At 36.7% G+C, this 16,531-nt stretch overlaps 1 protein-coding gene across 5 annotated transcripts in view; it reads right to left on the bottom strand.

Moving 5' to 3' along the window:
• Window positions 1-15,709, bottom strand: part of LOC113643638 (membrane-associated phosphatidylinositol transfer protein 3-like) — a 44,013-nt gene extending 28,304 nt beyond the window's left edge. Inside the window, exons 1-7 of one of the 5 annotated variants that reach the window (XM_047820773.1) lie at window positions 15,106-15,216; window positions 14,597-14,672; window positions 12,875-12,940; window positions 12,413-12,508; window positions 8,191-8,254; window positions 1,931-1,962; window positions 1,626-1,846 (exon numbers count right to left, since the gene is read on the bottom strand). In XM_047820773.1, the coding sequence (XP_047676729.1) occupies window positions 1,626-1,846; window positions 1,931-1,962; window positions 8,191-8,254; window positions 12,413-12,436 (341 nt within the window). In that variant the 5' untranslated portion in view covers window positions 12,437-12,508; window positions 12,875-12,940; window positions 14,597-14,672; window positions 15,106-15,216. Of the gene's footprint in view, window positions 1-1,625; window positions 1,847-1,930; window positions 1,963-8,190; window positions 8,255-12,412; window positions 12,509-12,874; window positions 12,941-14,596; window positions 14,673-15,105; window positions 15,241-15,632 lie in introns of those variants that run through there. The other 4 variants (XM_047820772.1, XM_047820771.1, XM_047820775.1 and 1 more) reach the window with 4 other exon arrangements.
• Between the last annotated feature and the right edge of the window lie 822 nt (window positions 15,710-16,531).

A 16,531-nucleotide genomic window follows, 5' to 3' on the forward strand; every position in this document is an offset into this window, starting at 1 on the left:
TGGATGCTGGATGGCAAGCAAGCTGAAACCCCATGAGCCTATGAACCTCATAACATTGAATATTTATTATTCTCCATCCCTCTGTTTTAAAGAGCAAATGATGCCAATAAACCAAAAGCAGACCATAAACCCATTGAGAAAAGAAAATATATGACACTAGCCTCTGCATCACACAGGCTTTTCACTATTAGCCACTTGAGGTGATAAAAATAAAAAGTGTGCACTGACAAATACAATTTCAGGGCTTTGGGATAATATATTGCTGGTGCAATTTTTCTTAATGCATATTATGATTACTTGCCTGCTTTGAGCTGTTTTTTTTCACTGTTTACTTATTATAGACTTTAGAAAACAACAGCAGTCAAGATGGATTATAAGAACATCTATAATAAGCACACTAAATATGCCACATCACATTTTCTTAGTGTCTCTTTTTCCCAGACACACACATACACACAAAACAGTGGGTACAATATTACTCAGAAATTGTCTTCTAAACATTTCTGTGTTAAAATGTGCTAAAAAAAAGAAACAGACATTTACATTCCGCATGAGACGCAGAATGAAATAGTTGCAGTGCTATACTTTAATATACTCTTTAATATGCTACTATGCAATAATATACACATCCCTCCAGTTAGATTATGCAGTAACACAGACTCAAAATAAGGATTGAAATAGCATAGATAATTACCTTTCCTAATCCTGCTGCAAAGCTTCACACAAATCTCTTTTTGGTCCTCAAATGCAATTCTCTCAAGTCATTCAATAATCTTCACTTGCATATAATAAATCTGCTCTTCTAACACCAGATTTCTTAGGAATGAATTGAAAAGAAAGGTAAACTGAACAAGGTGAAGCAACTGAACTGTCAGAGTGGTGACTCAGTGGTTAGTGCTCTATAGTGCTGCTCAAAAGCTTGTACAGTATGAAGTTTGAATCGTGGTAACACCAAGCTACCAGTGCTGGAGCCTTGAGCAAGCCAATTAAATCTCACCTGCACAGTTCAGTCACTTAGTCACTTTGGATAAAAGTGTCTGTCAAGTGAAAAAATTGTAAATTTATCTGCATGGTTTCATGACACTAAATAATGAATCAGCAAATTGCTGCTGAAACAGCACCAGAAGAAAAATGATTGATTTCAAAGGCATTTGCTTAGAATACTATATCAAGTGCATGCTTTATTAATGATTAGTAGGGATTAGCTGACTGTAGTTTAGAAAAGCAAGATGGTCTGTGCAGCAATTAGTTTAAAAAAAAAAAACTATATATATATACATATATATGTTTCACATACACTTAGAATTTTTTTTTATTTTATGATTTAACAAGATAGAGCACCTTTACAGAAATGTTATAACAATGAAGAGGTGGCAGGAAAATATTAGGATATAAAAGAAAGTTACATGCCATCGTGTATCAAATGTTTTTTGTTTTTTTTATTGATATAAAATATAATATAAGTCTCAGTGTCTCAGTCTAAAGTGTCACAGCCAAAATCTCTATAAGGAGCACAAGACATGTCCATATAAAGAGAGTTATCGATGTACCTACTTATTTTAACTTAATATATTCTCTAACATGCAACCTTACTTTATAACTCTAAATCAATCTAAGTGACTCACTTGGAAACCAGGGAAAAGGCCTCTGCACATACAGCAGGACAGGGCACCAGCTTGATTAGTATCTGATGTGTGGCAGTTTTAAAGTGTGCCTGTGCCACTTTCTCCAGCACTGAGGACAAAGTGGCTACGTCTGCCTCCTTTGTCTGCAGGTCACCACTGGCTGGGTCTAGAATGTTTCCTCCATGCACCACCAATATTAGCACATGAGTCTTGCACTTTGTCTGGAAGAAAAGGGGGGAAAAACATAAGCTTAAATTAACAAAGGTGTTAAAGGCAGAGCTTCCAAGGTTTAACAATTATCTTACCGTACTGTCCAGGCCTTCCACTTTATGGCTCTCTGAATGGCAAGCCAAAGAAAAAAACAGACAGAAAATGAGTCAGGAAGAGAAATTAGAAAGGTTTCTTCAAATAAATACATATAATATAAATATAACAATATCTAATATCTATATATATCTAATGAATGAATAAAATAATAATCATAACCATAATCATAATAATAATAAATATTATTCACTCATCACATACAAACAACAGAATGAAAAAGCGACCAGTCACATAAAGATCCGTTACAAAGTCAGAAATCAAAAAGAGCTACTGGATAGAAAAAGAGAAATTGCTTAGTTACTGATGAGAGACTTCTAACATTGAGAACAGAGCTGGGTTTTGAGATGTGTTCTAAAGAAAATGAGAGAGGAGAATTCAGGGAGGATTTGAGGGAGTGAATTCTAACACCAGTCACCCATGAAAGTCTAAATCTGTGGATCACAGGTGAAGTGGGACTAGAGGATGCTAGAACCAGGATTTAGTATTGAATATGATAGAGGATGAGTAAACTATCGAGTGTAACATAAAGTTGGTAAGAGAGAATTACATATATATAGAAGTCTGGCATACAGTGTGGTAGGAGTAGGACAGGTTGTAGTGTGGACGTGAAAGAATGCAGTCGTGGTGTAAGACATAATAAGTAATGCAACAAAGATCAACAAATGTTTCTAAACTGTTTCAGACAGTCTAACAATAAACCCATCAATGTCATATTATACAGCACACAGGTTTAAATGTTTATATATTAACGGTTTGGCACAATTTTAAAAAATGTAAGATAATAGTTTGTTGAGTTAATGTATGCAGGAAAATAAACAGCGGTGGTAAGACTGTGTTAGATTAGCATTGTTTTTATAGGCTGTGTGTCATCCTCATACAGTAACAGTGAAAAGTATTGTGACTGTGAATAAAAGGGCCAGTCAGTACAGAGCCCTAAGCGACACCTCAACTAACAGAAACTAAAGAGGATTTATGTTTGTTGATGGTAATAAAATGGTGAAATGAGCATGATGCCCTATGATGCCAGCAGCTTGGAAGTGTGCAACGGCATGTGTTAAATGCACTATTCAGATCACAAGGCAGAATTATATTAAGGGTCCTTGAATCCACACACAGGAGAAGGTTAATAACATCCCTCATGAGGGCAGGATCTATGCTATCAGACTTCAGATTTGAAAGGCACATACAAAATGTTAAGGAATAGATGTGATTGGTGTACTGTTTATCAATTCAGAATTGGGGTGACAGCAACTATTTTTAGATCGGAGGCTAGGACCATGAAGGGCATAGGAGACCGTGCCTTTGCAGTAGCGGCCCCCAAACTCTGGAATAATTTGCCTTTGTACATTAGGCGGGCTCCTTCGCTTGTTGTTTTTAAATCACATTTAAAAACATAATTGTATGGTGCAGCATACAACGCAGTATGAGAGTTACCTGTTAGGAGTTCTTTTTAGTGTGTGTTACTAATTATTATTGTATTTATTGCATTTTTATTACTTTTATTTAGTTTTTATTATTATTATTATTATTATTATTATTATTATTATTATTATTTTTATTTTTTTATGCTTTTTAGTTCTATTGTTTATTTTATATTGTTTATTGTTTGTACAGCACTTTGGTGAACACCTGCTGTTTTAAAAAGGTGCTCTATAAATAAACTTTGATTTGATTTTGATTTGATTTGCCACATAAAACATGACATTGCTAAGGACTTAAAGTGCAAACAGTCCGAGACAAAAGACAATGTAAATAGACAATGCAAAATATTGCAGGACACGCACACAAAAAAACTCCAACCAGTGTCCATTCTCTATATTATACAATACGTTGTGCAAAAACATAGGATTACAGGGCTCTTAAGTTTTGAAGACAGGCAAGAGTGGGTGAGAGGTAGTTCCCCTCAATGCGTGATACTTGACAGCCCTGGGATTATGAACAAAGAGGGTTCTAGCAAACAAATATACACTTGTGTAATAGCTGCAGTTGCATGAGGTTGAAATGTAGCGTGCAGAAATAAGTGCAATTGAGTGAGTGTGCAAGACAGCATGTGCAAAAACAGCATGTAAACAGTTATATATGGGTGATGCTGTAGACATTGATGAACACTGAATGCGTATTTGAGTGTGTTTTTGATTTGTTATGGTGCACAAGGTATGTACTTAAAAGGTACAGTAGCTTCGGTATGTGAGTGAGAATAGAAATAGAAAGAATGTTTAAGGTTCATTATCAAGTTACATCACAGAAAGCAGCTCATATGCACAACTTTAAATAAAAACAAAAAAGAACCGTCCTTCATGGCAGTGAAAGTCAGCTAAAAGTGCTGTACAAGCGCACAAGCCAGAATGCTCCTGTAGACTAACCGCTGGGTTTAAATGTTTAAAATTCTGCTACAGTACGTGCATATTCATGGGAATGAGCATTCATTATGAGTCATTCTGCAGTTCATACACCTGCAGCACTGCTTCAAATTGTAATTACATACTGCACCTTATTTAGAAACAGCACAAAATCTCTTGGGCAAACAAACAGAAAATAGACATTAATCCATCTGTGCCATCAATTAACAAAGCAGTGCAACTCTAGGCTGCAAGTGTTATACTGTGGATGTCATGACAACCCAAGGCTGACTGATAATATGAAAGCCAGACGGAGATTGTGGGTGCCCTTTAAATAGGACGTGCTTTTCTTTCCAAATTGACGGCTCTCTGAGGAGTGATTGTACTGAATGAAAGCATTAAGCTCAAAAAAGAAGCCTTGCCTGCTTTGGAGGGTCTCAGTTGCAGGCAGCCCAGCTGCACTCTATCATTCATGACCATAGGAATGGAGCTGTTTAGTTCTTAGCACTCCATACAATAAGCAAATGTCAGTCAGCCCAACTTAGAAGCACTTAAGACTGTCAAATGCCAGATGTCAAGCTGATTTTCCTTCCCTCCACAGCATGCGTGATCTAAGTACAAGTGATTTCAATTTAAAGCTAAATCCTGATCAGATCACCTGTTGAAGGCATGCAATCCATTGTACTAGTATTAATATATCATTCCATAAGAATCATTACAATTTGACTTCAAATAATCTGTAAATGCAATGAAAACCTTTGTATCTGTGTATCTCATTTCTGTATCTGTATTTCTGTAACAAGCTACCAGACAGTGTCGCAAATCCCACTTTCCACTTCCAGCTCCCACAAACCAACAAACGAGAAAGCATGAGAAACAAAGAGAAAGACGTAGATGTTTACTTATAGTACAGGGAAATGCACTGAATAAAACATTAAACATGGCTATATGAAAATTCTCTTAGCACCAAATCCTGACAAGGTCTGTGGTGGGGGTGAGGGAGCAAGGAACACGGTGAAGGCAGATGGGGGGAGCAAGGCACACGGCGAAGGCAGGTGAGGGGAGCAAGGCACACAGCGAGACTGTAATTGTGACAGAAAATGTTTTTAAAATTAGTTTTAAAAAGCATTGACACCTGAGTTGTTAAATAAGATTCAACCTTTTAAAAAGTTAATTGTTTCTCAGGTTATGTGTTCCTTTAATCTGGAAATAATAATCAACACCTTCTCTGACCAATCAGAATTGAATATTCAACAGCCTTACGGTTTAAATAAAATTTTACAGCAGCTAGTTCTAGTCTTTTAATTTGATTGGCTGAGCAGCGTTCCAAGAGTGCTTATATTTAGCATAACCGCTCAGAGACATTTCACTGCATATATCACTCCGGTCGTCTGGGTTTGAAAATATTAGCAGACATGCCAAAGGATACATTTTTACCTTAAAATTTGAAAGCGTGTCAAATGAAGTTCAAAAGGAAGAAGGGAAGCCAATTTCACCAAAGCAACTATAACAGGAATGTACACATAAATGTGAGCTTGCTAGAAAACTAGCCAACAAGCTATAAAGTGATTCTAGCTTCTATCAAGATTCTAGAAAATATTGTGTCTGATAATATCAGTTACTCAATATTAATTTCTTGTTTAAAAACAAAATAATGTTATGTTGTGCATAATGAAGCAAGCAGTTTCGTTTATACGATAATCGGTATAAACACACTGTTGCTTATACACTATTGCTTATTGCTTTAAGATTGTCAGATTGTTTTTGACTACGTGCTTGTATTTTATTCAAACATAATGCTTGAAATGTTTTCTTCAGAAACACTAACAAAATTGTGTTGTACAAACAAACATGAAAAAGAAGCAGCTACAGATACAAATACAGATACAGCTACAAATACAGCTAGATACAGTTGAAACCAGATATTTACATACACTTCAGAAAAAAAACACAAAAACTTTTATTTCTTTACTGTCATACATTAAATCAGTTTTAAATCAATAAATATTAGGAAGGAGACGGATTATGAGTCCCCGAGAGAAACGTTTTTTGGTACGAAATGTGCGAATCAACCCCAGGACAACAGCAAAAGATCTTGTGAAGATGCTGGCTGAAACTGGTAAGACAGTGTCATTATCCACAGTAAAACGAATACTGTACCACCATGAGCTGAAAGGTTACTCTGGGAGGAGAAATCCATTACTTCAAAGCCACCATAAAAAAGCCAGACTACAGTTTGCAACTGCACATGGGGGAAAAAATCTTAATTTCTGGAGACATGTCCTGTGGTCTGACGAAATTGAACAAATTGAACTGTTCAGCCATAATGATAAACGGTATATTTGGAGGGAAAAGGGTGAAGCTTTGAAGACTTAGAACACCATCGAGGTATAATGTTGTGGGGCTGCTTTGCTGCAGAAATGACAGTAAAGAAATAAAAGTTTTTGTGTTTTTTTCTGAAGTGTATGTAAATATCTGGATTCAACTGTACATATATAGGTACAGCTACAGAGACAAGATAGCCAGATACAGACAAATACCCAAAAGATGCCAGAGGCATGAGAAATATTTGAGTATATTACAGAGAGTGAAAGTGGGAAAGGGAGAGACATAGAGAAAACAGGGGGATGAGTGATTGATGCAAATCCATGGGTGTGTGTGCTGTGAACAGACATGCCTTAACAGTCTCACTGCACGGTTGATGACTTCAGGTCTGGGATCTGGTTGCTAGCAAAGCGTCACCAGCACAGCTTTTGTTTGTGTTAACAACACCTTCACACTCTCATTTTCTATAAACATGGCTGCGTTCACTGTTCCACACAACAAAAAACTGTGCAAATACAATTGATTCTACTTACCCTATCCACATCCAAAAACAAGGCTTATAATTTTTCCTTCATTCAAACACATAAAGGATTCTGTTTAGGTTCTGTTTAAGTCCATTTGCTTTCCATTACATCACAGTGCACTCAGGAGTAGAAAAATGTCCTAATACTGCATACAAGCTTCTTTCTGCACAAATATGTAAATGACCAAATACAATAAGATAGCGAGTTGGGTGGGGGTGTTGGGGGGTGCACTATATCTCCATTTTTGTCTCCTTTCCTATGGAGGCATTATGCATTAAAATGGTGAAACAAGCGAAAGAAATTAGAAAAATGCAATTAAATGAGAATTAGCATGTCAAGGAGATCACGTCTGCTGCTTATGAGAAAAGAGACTTGTTGGGAGCTGGTGTAGGTGAGAATACAAATGAGCTGTGTGTGTGTGTGTGTGTGTGTGTGTGTGTGTGTGTGTGTGTGTGTGTGTGTGTGTGTGTGTGTGTGTGTGTGTGTGTGTGTGTGTGTGTGTGTGTTAAACCAACAGGGCCAAAAGCCAGTCAGTTACAGCCCTCAGATTATAGCCAGAGCAGATAAAATCTGTGATAATATCTGGAAACAGAGGGAGGGCCAAGTGCATTCTAAAAAGCCGTCTGGACTAATTAGTTTTCTAATGTAGAGTATTTCTCCCCAGAATGTGGTTTACACAAGCCTTGAACTGTGCTACATGTTTTTCTCTTTGTGATACTTAGTAGGCAGTTAACATTAACATTCAGAAAAGTATGAACATAATAAAAAAATGTTAGCTAAAGCTTAAACAGAAGAATATACTAAACTTGCTTTTCTAATCAAAATTGTCCTACCTGTGAACACTAAAATATTGTAAGAAAACCTAAATAGCTTCATCGTGTTAACAGGGATTACTGAGAAGAGAGAAAATGATGTGTCCTGGTTAGTGTTTTGTACACCTCAGTTTTTTACACTGCTTAAGTACTAACAGAAATCAGCAAACACACAACACACATTCATTCATGTGGAAATCTGATCAGTGCAACAAAATGAGGAGCAATTTTTTCTTACCAGTTTCTACACTCTGTAGAAATGATCTACAATTGAAGCTCCAATTTTTCTCCCGTAAGCAATCCTGAAAATCACACATACATCATTGCTCATGCTAACATAATCTACCTGCTCAAACGAAATGAGTAGCCTACAGTATCAACTGAAAAACTATCAATGAAACAACCATGCAGTCCTAGATTTCTTCGTGTTTTGAATGTACCTGAATGTCTTCTCATTGAGTTACTTATTTGTTCATTCATTTTCTACCGCTTATCCAAACTACCTTGGGTCACGGGGAGCCTGTGCCTATCTCAGGCATCATCGAGCATCGAGGCAGGATACACCCTGGACAGAGTGCCAACCCATCGCAGGGCACACACACACACACACTCTCATTCACTCACACACTACAGAAAATTTTCCAGAGATGCCAATCACCCTACCATGCATGTCTTTGGACCGGGGGAGGAAACCGGAGTACCCGGAGGAAACCCCTGAGGAACGGGGAGAACATGCAAACTCCACACACAAGGCAGAGGCGAGAATCGAACCCCCAACCCTGGAGATATAAGGCAAGCATGCTAACCACTAAGCCACCATGCCCCCTGAGTTACTTATTTTTTTCAGCAAAATGTCTCTTAAATGTTACTCTCTGTGTGAACAGTAACTCAGACTTGCATCATCAACCAGTCTTTCCAGGCTTGTATTTACACGTTTCATGCCCTAACTGAATGAATTTGGACTCGAAGAATCAGATTCGTGTTAAGAATCTCAAGTGTCTAAGACTGAGCAGAATTTTAAGCAGTAGCTTTGTTATTGCTTTGTCACGTGTGATTAAGCCTGATCACCAAAACAACACACCCAGTAGATTCTCTTGTGCATGGAATGCGGGTATTATTTCACAATAGCTGTTGTTTGAAATTAATTGCAGCATTGGACCATGTAATTCAAAACTATTTCACTACTTAAATAAGAATTAAGTAAGGTTTAATAACAAGTATGCTATATGTATAAAATGGGAGAGTTGCGTCAAGAAGGGTATCATCTGACATGTGAAATAGCCTGTTTTGTAGATGCAATGAAATCAAAGGTAATTACAAGTAGGTAAATCCACCTTTGGAGTGGGAGCAGTAATACAGTTTCTTATTGTGCCATATTACATCACCACATCATCGAATACTTCCACATAACATTATGTTTTATTATGTGTTAGATAATGTTCACTATATTATTTTTAGGTGATATTTCAATAACAAATATGTCAGAGATTATAACACACTTGAACTCTGGAGCCATTTTGTCACTCATCCATCATCTTGACCCCTTCTATGCTTTTGACTGGTGAATAGATGAGGATAAACAGAAGCACTAAAAATAGCACCCTTAATAAGTTGCCATCCTTGTGTCTTAAAAGAAAAGAGCTTTTAAGAAATAAACTGAATGGTGGAAATTATTAAGCTGCCTGGTAAGAAAAAAATGGATAAATATAACATCGGGGAAGATTACAGGCCTGTGAAATGATGATGAAAGAATGGAGAGAGAGAGAGAGAGAGAGAGAGAGAGAGAGAGAGAGAGAGAGAGAGAGAGAGAGAGAGAGAGAGAGAGAGAGAGAGAGAGAGAGAGAGAGAGAGATCTTTTGTGGTAGTGTGGCATGTCGGATGCACCGAAAGGAAAAAAAATTCTGGAAAAAAAAATAATAACCCTACAAACCATTCAAAAGAAGGAAGAGAAAGCAAGAGCTTTTTATTATCTTACAAAAGGATAAAAGAAAAGTCTTCTATAATAAACAAAAAAAGGATGGGATATGGGTTTTCAAGGCCTATGTACAGAATGCAATGCAAAGGATATCATCAACATGCAGTTAGATTAAAGACTCAATTGTGCAATTATAGATGGCACAGTCTAGAAGTCATGATCAGCAACTCTTATTCATCATGATATATGCATGGTTCATCGTGCTTATAATAGTAAAGTATTTGTCATCTCCAATTGGTTAAATTCCATCAACAAAATTCTGAATATAGGTAAATACAGGGCTTTCATCTCTGGAAGAGGTACTTAGTAGCAAATGTTGTGGAATATCTATGGAACAAGTTGTTCCTGTTATCATCTACATTATAGCAGCTACAAACAACCATACCCTTACCAGCTTTTATTATTTTCTCTCTTATGAAGTCATGTTACTCCTGAATAATCTCCCATGAGCTTTATCTCTGACACATATCCTCACAGAAACCTTCAACATCAAGATTGTGTCTCATGTGCCTGCTGAACAACCTGTTACCAGGAGTCCCAGTCACATTTAATAATAAAAAAAATCATGTCCTCTAACTCATGATTCTTATAAAAACCGTTCAGGCAAACACAATGTTGCTGTTCACACTCTGAACATCTGCTAAGTGCAAGGGAATGGGCTGTCATCTGCCCAACACAACCTTACACTTGGTGATCCAAACCAACATCCACATAATGATGAACCACCCTATTTCTTACACAAAAGCCAGGACACTGACATTAATGAACAGTGAAGACATTCAACAGTGCCCTTTAACCCTACAAAATACCTTTTGAAGTAAATTTGATTAGACTCATTAATGATGGTTTAAAGTGGAATAAAAGACTTAATGTCCAGTCAGGCTCTGAGCAACAGCAGCTGTTACATAATTAATAGGAAAAGTCGTGCTGATAAATTTGAATGCTCATATATAGGATAATATCATTGTAATGAATTAGTAATGACAGCAAAACAAATGCCTGCAGTAACAGTGTAAATGGAGGAAGCAATCTGCCTGCAAGAGCAAGTCATAATGGATCTAAATCATGTGCCTGAGCTTATAATTAATTGCAAACAAGGTTGGGCAAACTCCATCAAAATCCCTTTCATTACTCTGGTGGGTGTACGTCAATAAAATAAATCAACCATAAACATTTGTCAAGATGTCAGTATAAGCATTGGAACAGTGAAGTTTAACGATAAACAAGCACGGTAAAACATTTTTACTCATAGTACTAGATTAGATGCAATTTTCCAGGAATTTGTCTTTAACTCCGCGTTCATTCCTGGAAAATGAAAGACAATGTGTAACTTCCTCAATAATTATTACTATATTACCACATTGACCTCACATTTAATTCCATCTAGCATTACTGAGTCAAGTCAATAGATGACATGTCACACACACATACACACACACTCACACACACACACATACAAAAAAAAACCTGAATGTTATAGTGAGACAGGTGAGGGCAGACAATGTTGGTCACACAACAGATAATATTTTAGGATAATTAAAATTCAATTTTTACACACTTAAAATATTACAGTACCATGCATAAATGTTCACTCATCTTGAACGTTTACAGATTTTAGTTTTGACACAGCATATTTGCTCAAGACAATGTTAAAATATCAGGATAGAGACATATCCGAAAAGACCTTCAACTGTAATTGCAGCCTATGTAACTAGCACTGATCGCACATATAAGCATTCAGCTGAGATTTCCCTAGCAACCTCAGTACAGGCTGTAAGCATTTACCACATAACCATTCAAGATGCGATTTTTTATTTTTTTTTTTACCTCACTAAGCACTAAGCTATAGAAATGTTTCTGCAGTGGTTAGTAGTTTACACATATCTGCTTCTGGAGCTATTGCACAATTCCACAGGTATTCTCACACAAATGTTTACATAAAAAATCTGCTGTGTATGTTAGCTGATGATGCTGTGGTGCAGCAGGTAGCACCTTTACATATCTTCAAGGTCCCCAAGTCTGAGTATGTTTTAATACCTGTGTTTGCATGGTCTCCAATTGTTCATATGACTTTACTCCCATCTCCTACAAACATGCCATGAGGTGAACTGGTGCCATTAGGTGGACTGGTAAATTGCCTTTAGTTGTAAATGAGTATGTAAATGTGTGTATACATTGTGCCATACATTCACCTCGGTTATAAATACAACCATAAAACACAGATGTTGACTCAGATTAGACAGCGTAGAAACACAACAGGAGAGGAGTATTATGCTGAATTTATTTTATTAATATTTATTTTAAGACGGAAGATTTCGAATATCTACAAGAACACAGGGTAGTAATTTGAACTATCTTTCAAATAATCCCATTGTTAAAACAGAGCCAGCAAACTGACTAAGTGTCTAAGAACAGAAAATGCAGAAAGAGAAGGACAAGTTTGAAAAATTAATTCTGGCACCAATGGAATAGAAGTGACACTAACCTTGAGCATCAAAAAACTCATCATCTGAGCTGTCCATGGACTTTTGGGTGATATATTCAGTCTGAAAGGTGGAAGCTATGCACTTAGACACAGTTTCTGCAGAGAAAGATGTCAAAAACACTGTCAGCAAAATTAGTAATTACTAATTAACCTAGCCAGATAGGGCATAATAACAACAAGGTTTTGCTAGAAACGTTCTATTTTTACTAGTCCTCAAGTAGTCCTCAAGTACTGACACAGCTAAAATATTGTGGTGTAAAACCCTGTTATTCTGACTATATACATATACCAAAAATCCCTGAAGATCTAGCATATCAAATAAACCACAGTTTATAAGAAATGTTAAAGGAAATCAGAGCAATATTTCTCAAAATGTTTATAAGGGTTAGATTCACAATTGATTATATACTGTAAAATGGCATGAAACATTTTTTTTTTAAATATATAACAGCTCATACTTACTTTGTTAAATTAAGAAACAACAAATATTCCAAAGCTCCATCAAACTGTTCTGAAAACGTCTGTCTCCTAGAAGTTAGATTACAGTGAAATATATAATAAAAGATTAAAAGAAAAAAATATATATACTGTATATAATTCTAACAACATCCATAGACTAGATTGATCAATTTAGTGCTGGATGCAAAGATAATTCTCTGGAAAGCATTGGTGATTACTGTTCTACAACAAATAAAATCTCATTAAAGATGCATACATCAAACAAAAAGTGCAGCTACAGTAGTTTTTAAAAATCTAAGTGGTATATTAACAGTTCCCCAGCCTTATGTTTGAACTTTATACACAGCAGCGTGAACTCAGTGAACTGACAGAACAAACCACATAAAAACCATAGGTCACAGTTTCAGTTAGAAAACATCTTTTCTGACCCATACTGATGTGATCACCCACATGTCCAAAGGCAACACATCCATTCATAAACTGAATTGATGTTCAGAGATTGAGAATGTTAACATGTAAATGAAACTCATGAAGTTAAATGGCACATTTTCTACATATTTGTTATATTACCCACATACTACATTAGCTAGGGGAAAGATATAAAAAGGAAACGGGAAAGCAATGATAAACTTGAATAGCTACTTGCATTTTATCCGTTTATAGATAAACCACTGTACAAATGCAGCATATCAGTTAAGAGCATCTAAGTGTATCAGTAGCCAAGACAAAACACATGAGGTATTATTAAAAATCATTACATCACTCTCTAGGGTACTTAACACTAAATTCTATATCCACAACACATCCTTTCGACTTTCATACCCTGTTAATGCAACAGAGTGTTTTCCGCCTTACATATGAATGGTCATAACTATGGGGTGGCAAGGGGCATCCTCCCTAGACATAACCTGTAATAGTACAATAAGTAGTAGTACTTAACACTGTAATATGATGTGAAACTTAACAACTCCCACTACAACATTTAGAGAAGATTTTAATCACTTTATTGTCCAACAGTGAAAAGTGTCAGTGCTGTGTGTTACCAAAGACGTTTAGTAAAGCACAGAATCAGCTATTCTCTGCTCCAAATGTCCACAACAATCAAGCAGGTGAGCAAACATTGCAAACAATATTTATTATTTGGAGGAATAATATTGAATTTGGGGGGCACGGTGGCTTAGTGGTTAGCACATTCGCCTCACACCTCCAGGGTTGGGGGTTCGATTCCCGCCTCCGCCTTGTGTGTGTGGAGTTTGCATGTTCTCCCCGTGCCTCAGGGGTTTCCTCCGGGTACTTGTCCGTAGTGTGTGAGTGAATGAGAGTGTGTGTCCCCTGTGATGGGTTGGCACTCTGTACAGGGTGTATCCTGCCTTGATGCCTGATGACGCCTGAGATGAGGAGCACAGGCTCCTCGTGACCCGAGAAGTTGGGATAAGCGGTAGAAAATGAATGAATGAATATTGAATTTCTTCAGTTCATTTTTAGTTCGTTTTCATGTTCACCTTAATGTAAAAGACCTGGCTTCACACCATTAGTCGTTAAATACCTGAAATCACTATGAATAAAATTTCCATAGAGTTCTGTTGTGACTGCAGTGTGCCAAGTATCCTTCATGGCAGTTTCTTTACTGGAAGGCAACTCATGATATTCCTACAATGCACAGCCAAATAGGAGCAGTTCCAAATTCAGTATACTGCCAGATGACATGGCAAGCGTGAATCTCACCATTTAAACGGCATGTGCGCGCATAAATTTGTAGCAGTGGGCAGCTGGCATTAAAGATGTCCGATCACAAGATAACCTGTACAAGTAAGATTTGCATCGTCATATGTAGGAAGAGAAGGTTAAACAAAAGTGAGAATACTATATGGAAAAACACGCAGCCCTAGAAGTTTGTGGTGACATTTGCTAAATTAGACATTAAACCTCAGACATTTGCTAAATTAAGTTTTGAAGTTTTTTTTTTTTTTTTTTTTCAAAAGTTTATATTCAGTGTGAGATAAAAGTACTGACGGGTCCATCTATTCACATTGTTGTGTTTTTTATTGTAAGTAAATTAGACAAGTGAGTTAAATAAATACATGTAAAAATGTTTTGGTTTTTTTGGGTGCACGGACCGCACGCACGCATTCCGCCAGTAACACAGTCAGTAACAGCCGCTCATTCTGTCAGCTTTTAGAAATTACAACACTGACCCTTTCTTCAAGAAAACAGACTGTCAGGCTGTCACTCACCTTTGCCTTTTGCCGGATTAGCGATTGCTCTCAATGCAGCAGGATTTAGGATGTCCAGCGTTTTGTTCTGTCTGTAGGTAGTGAGAGTCATGAAGGGTTAAAACGTGTTTTCTGTTGAAACACACACAAGTTTTAGTAGGCGTACTGTACGTGTTCAGACTTCACACAGACCCTCCCAGTGTGTGTACAGCGCCTGGTGTTTGCTTCAGCAAGCGTCTTGTCTTACTAATTTCCGTTCACTGTAACGCCTCGATAACTGACATTGAGTTTTCTCACTGTTCTCTCACTGTGACATCAATTCGATATAATGATATAATTCATTATTATTACTGGTTTGGGGTGGAATCTGGGGACGAATGTTGAGAAATGTAAATGTGCAAAAACACGACTCACGACATTTAAAATCTATGTAACCTACATGATTTCAATGCAGACATGTTTCCAATTTTCCATTGGAATTTTTTTTTAAATTCCATTTAAAAAAAGTGCTTACAAAATAAGGACATCAAATGTAATTTATACCTTACCTTTCAATGTGAGCCCAAGAAAGCTTTACAAACCTGTGTTCACACAGTGTGATTAAACTGGTTACACTGGTGGCATTTAATAGGCTTTGCTTCCTGTTTTCTACACTGCCAGGTAGAAATTGCAATGAACTGTATTCCCAACAGGTGTGACGACTGAATCTATTTTAAACATACAATCTGAGATCTATAGGAATGATCCCTTAGGGTGAAATATGAGTTAACATATAATTAAGTCTACAGTTATGAGGGTTAGGGCATAGCTAAAAATTCATCTAAGCAAGTCATAGCTTTAAATAATACAAGACAATGTAAGACATTGTGTGTTAGACATGGTCCAGGTTTGATTTGGTTCAGGTTTTCATGTTCAGACTGAGCTTGGGTTATTTAAAATGTGATTTTCACCTCAATAGCCACTTTTAGGAAAGCAGTCAGATTTGCCTATTGTGACTTCTATAACCGACGGTCCAGATAATCAAAATCAAAAAAGCAAACGAGAAAGATTTTAAAGGAAAGCATTTATGGAGGAAGTCCCACAGTGTCATCTCTTTGTATCAGACGCAAGTTTAAAAAAACAAAAACAAACTGTTTCTTTTAAGATTTTTACTCCAAGAAGGTCTTTTGTATAGAGGACTTCATGTTTTTAGGGATCTTATTGAAACAAGTAGCAATGTAATTTGTTATTAGTATGTATTTGGTAGTATATTTTGTGCCAATGGCTTAAAAGCACCCAGATTCATTGTTGTTGTTTTTTTGTTGTTTTTGTAGTTAATTGTTGCATTAGTTAAATGAATAAAAGTCATGATGGATGCTTGTAGTATAGTTTCTTAAGACTGCAGGCTCTTAACTAATTTATACTTGCACTACTGAAAAGTTCTCAGCTGGTTGTGGTCCAATCTGTC

The sequence above is a fragment of the Tachysurus fulvidraco genome, chromosome 11 (genome assembly GCF_022655615.1).
Source record: "Tachysurus fulvidraco isolate hzauxx_2018 chromosome 11, HZAU_PFXX_2.0, whole genome shotgun sequence".
NCBI lineage: Eukaryota > Metazoa > Chordata > Actinopteri > Siluriformes > Bagridae > Tachysurus > Tachysurus fulvidraco.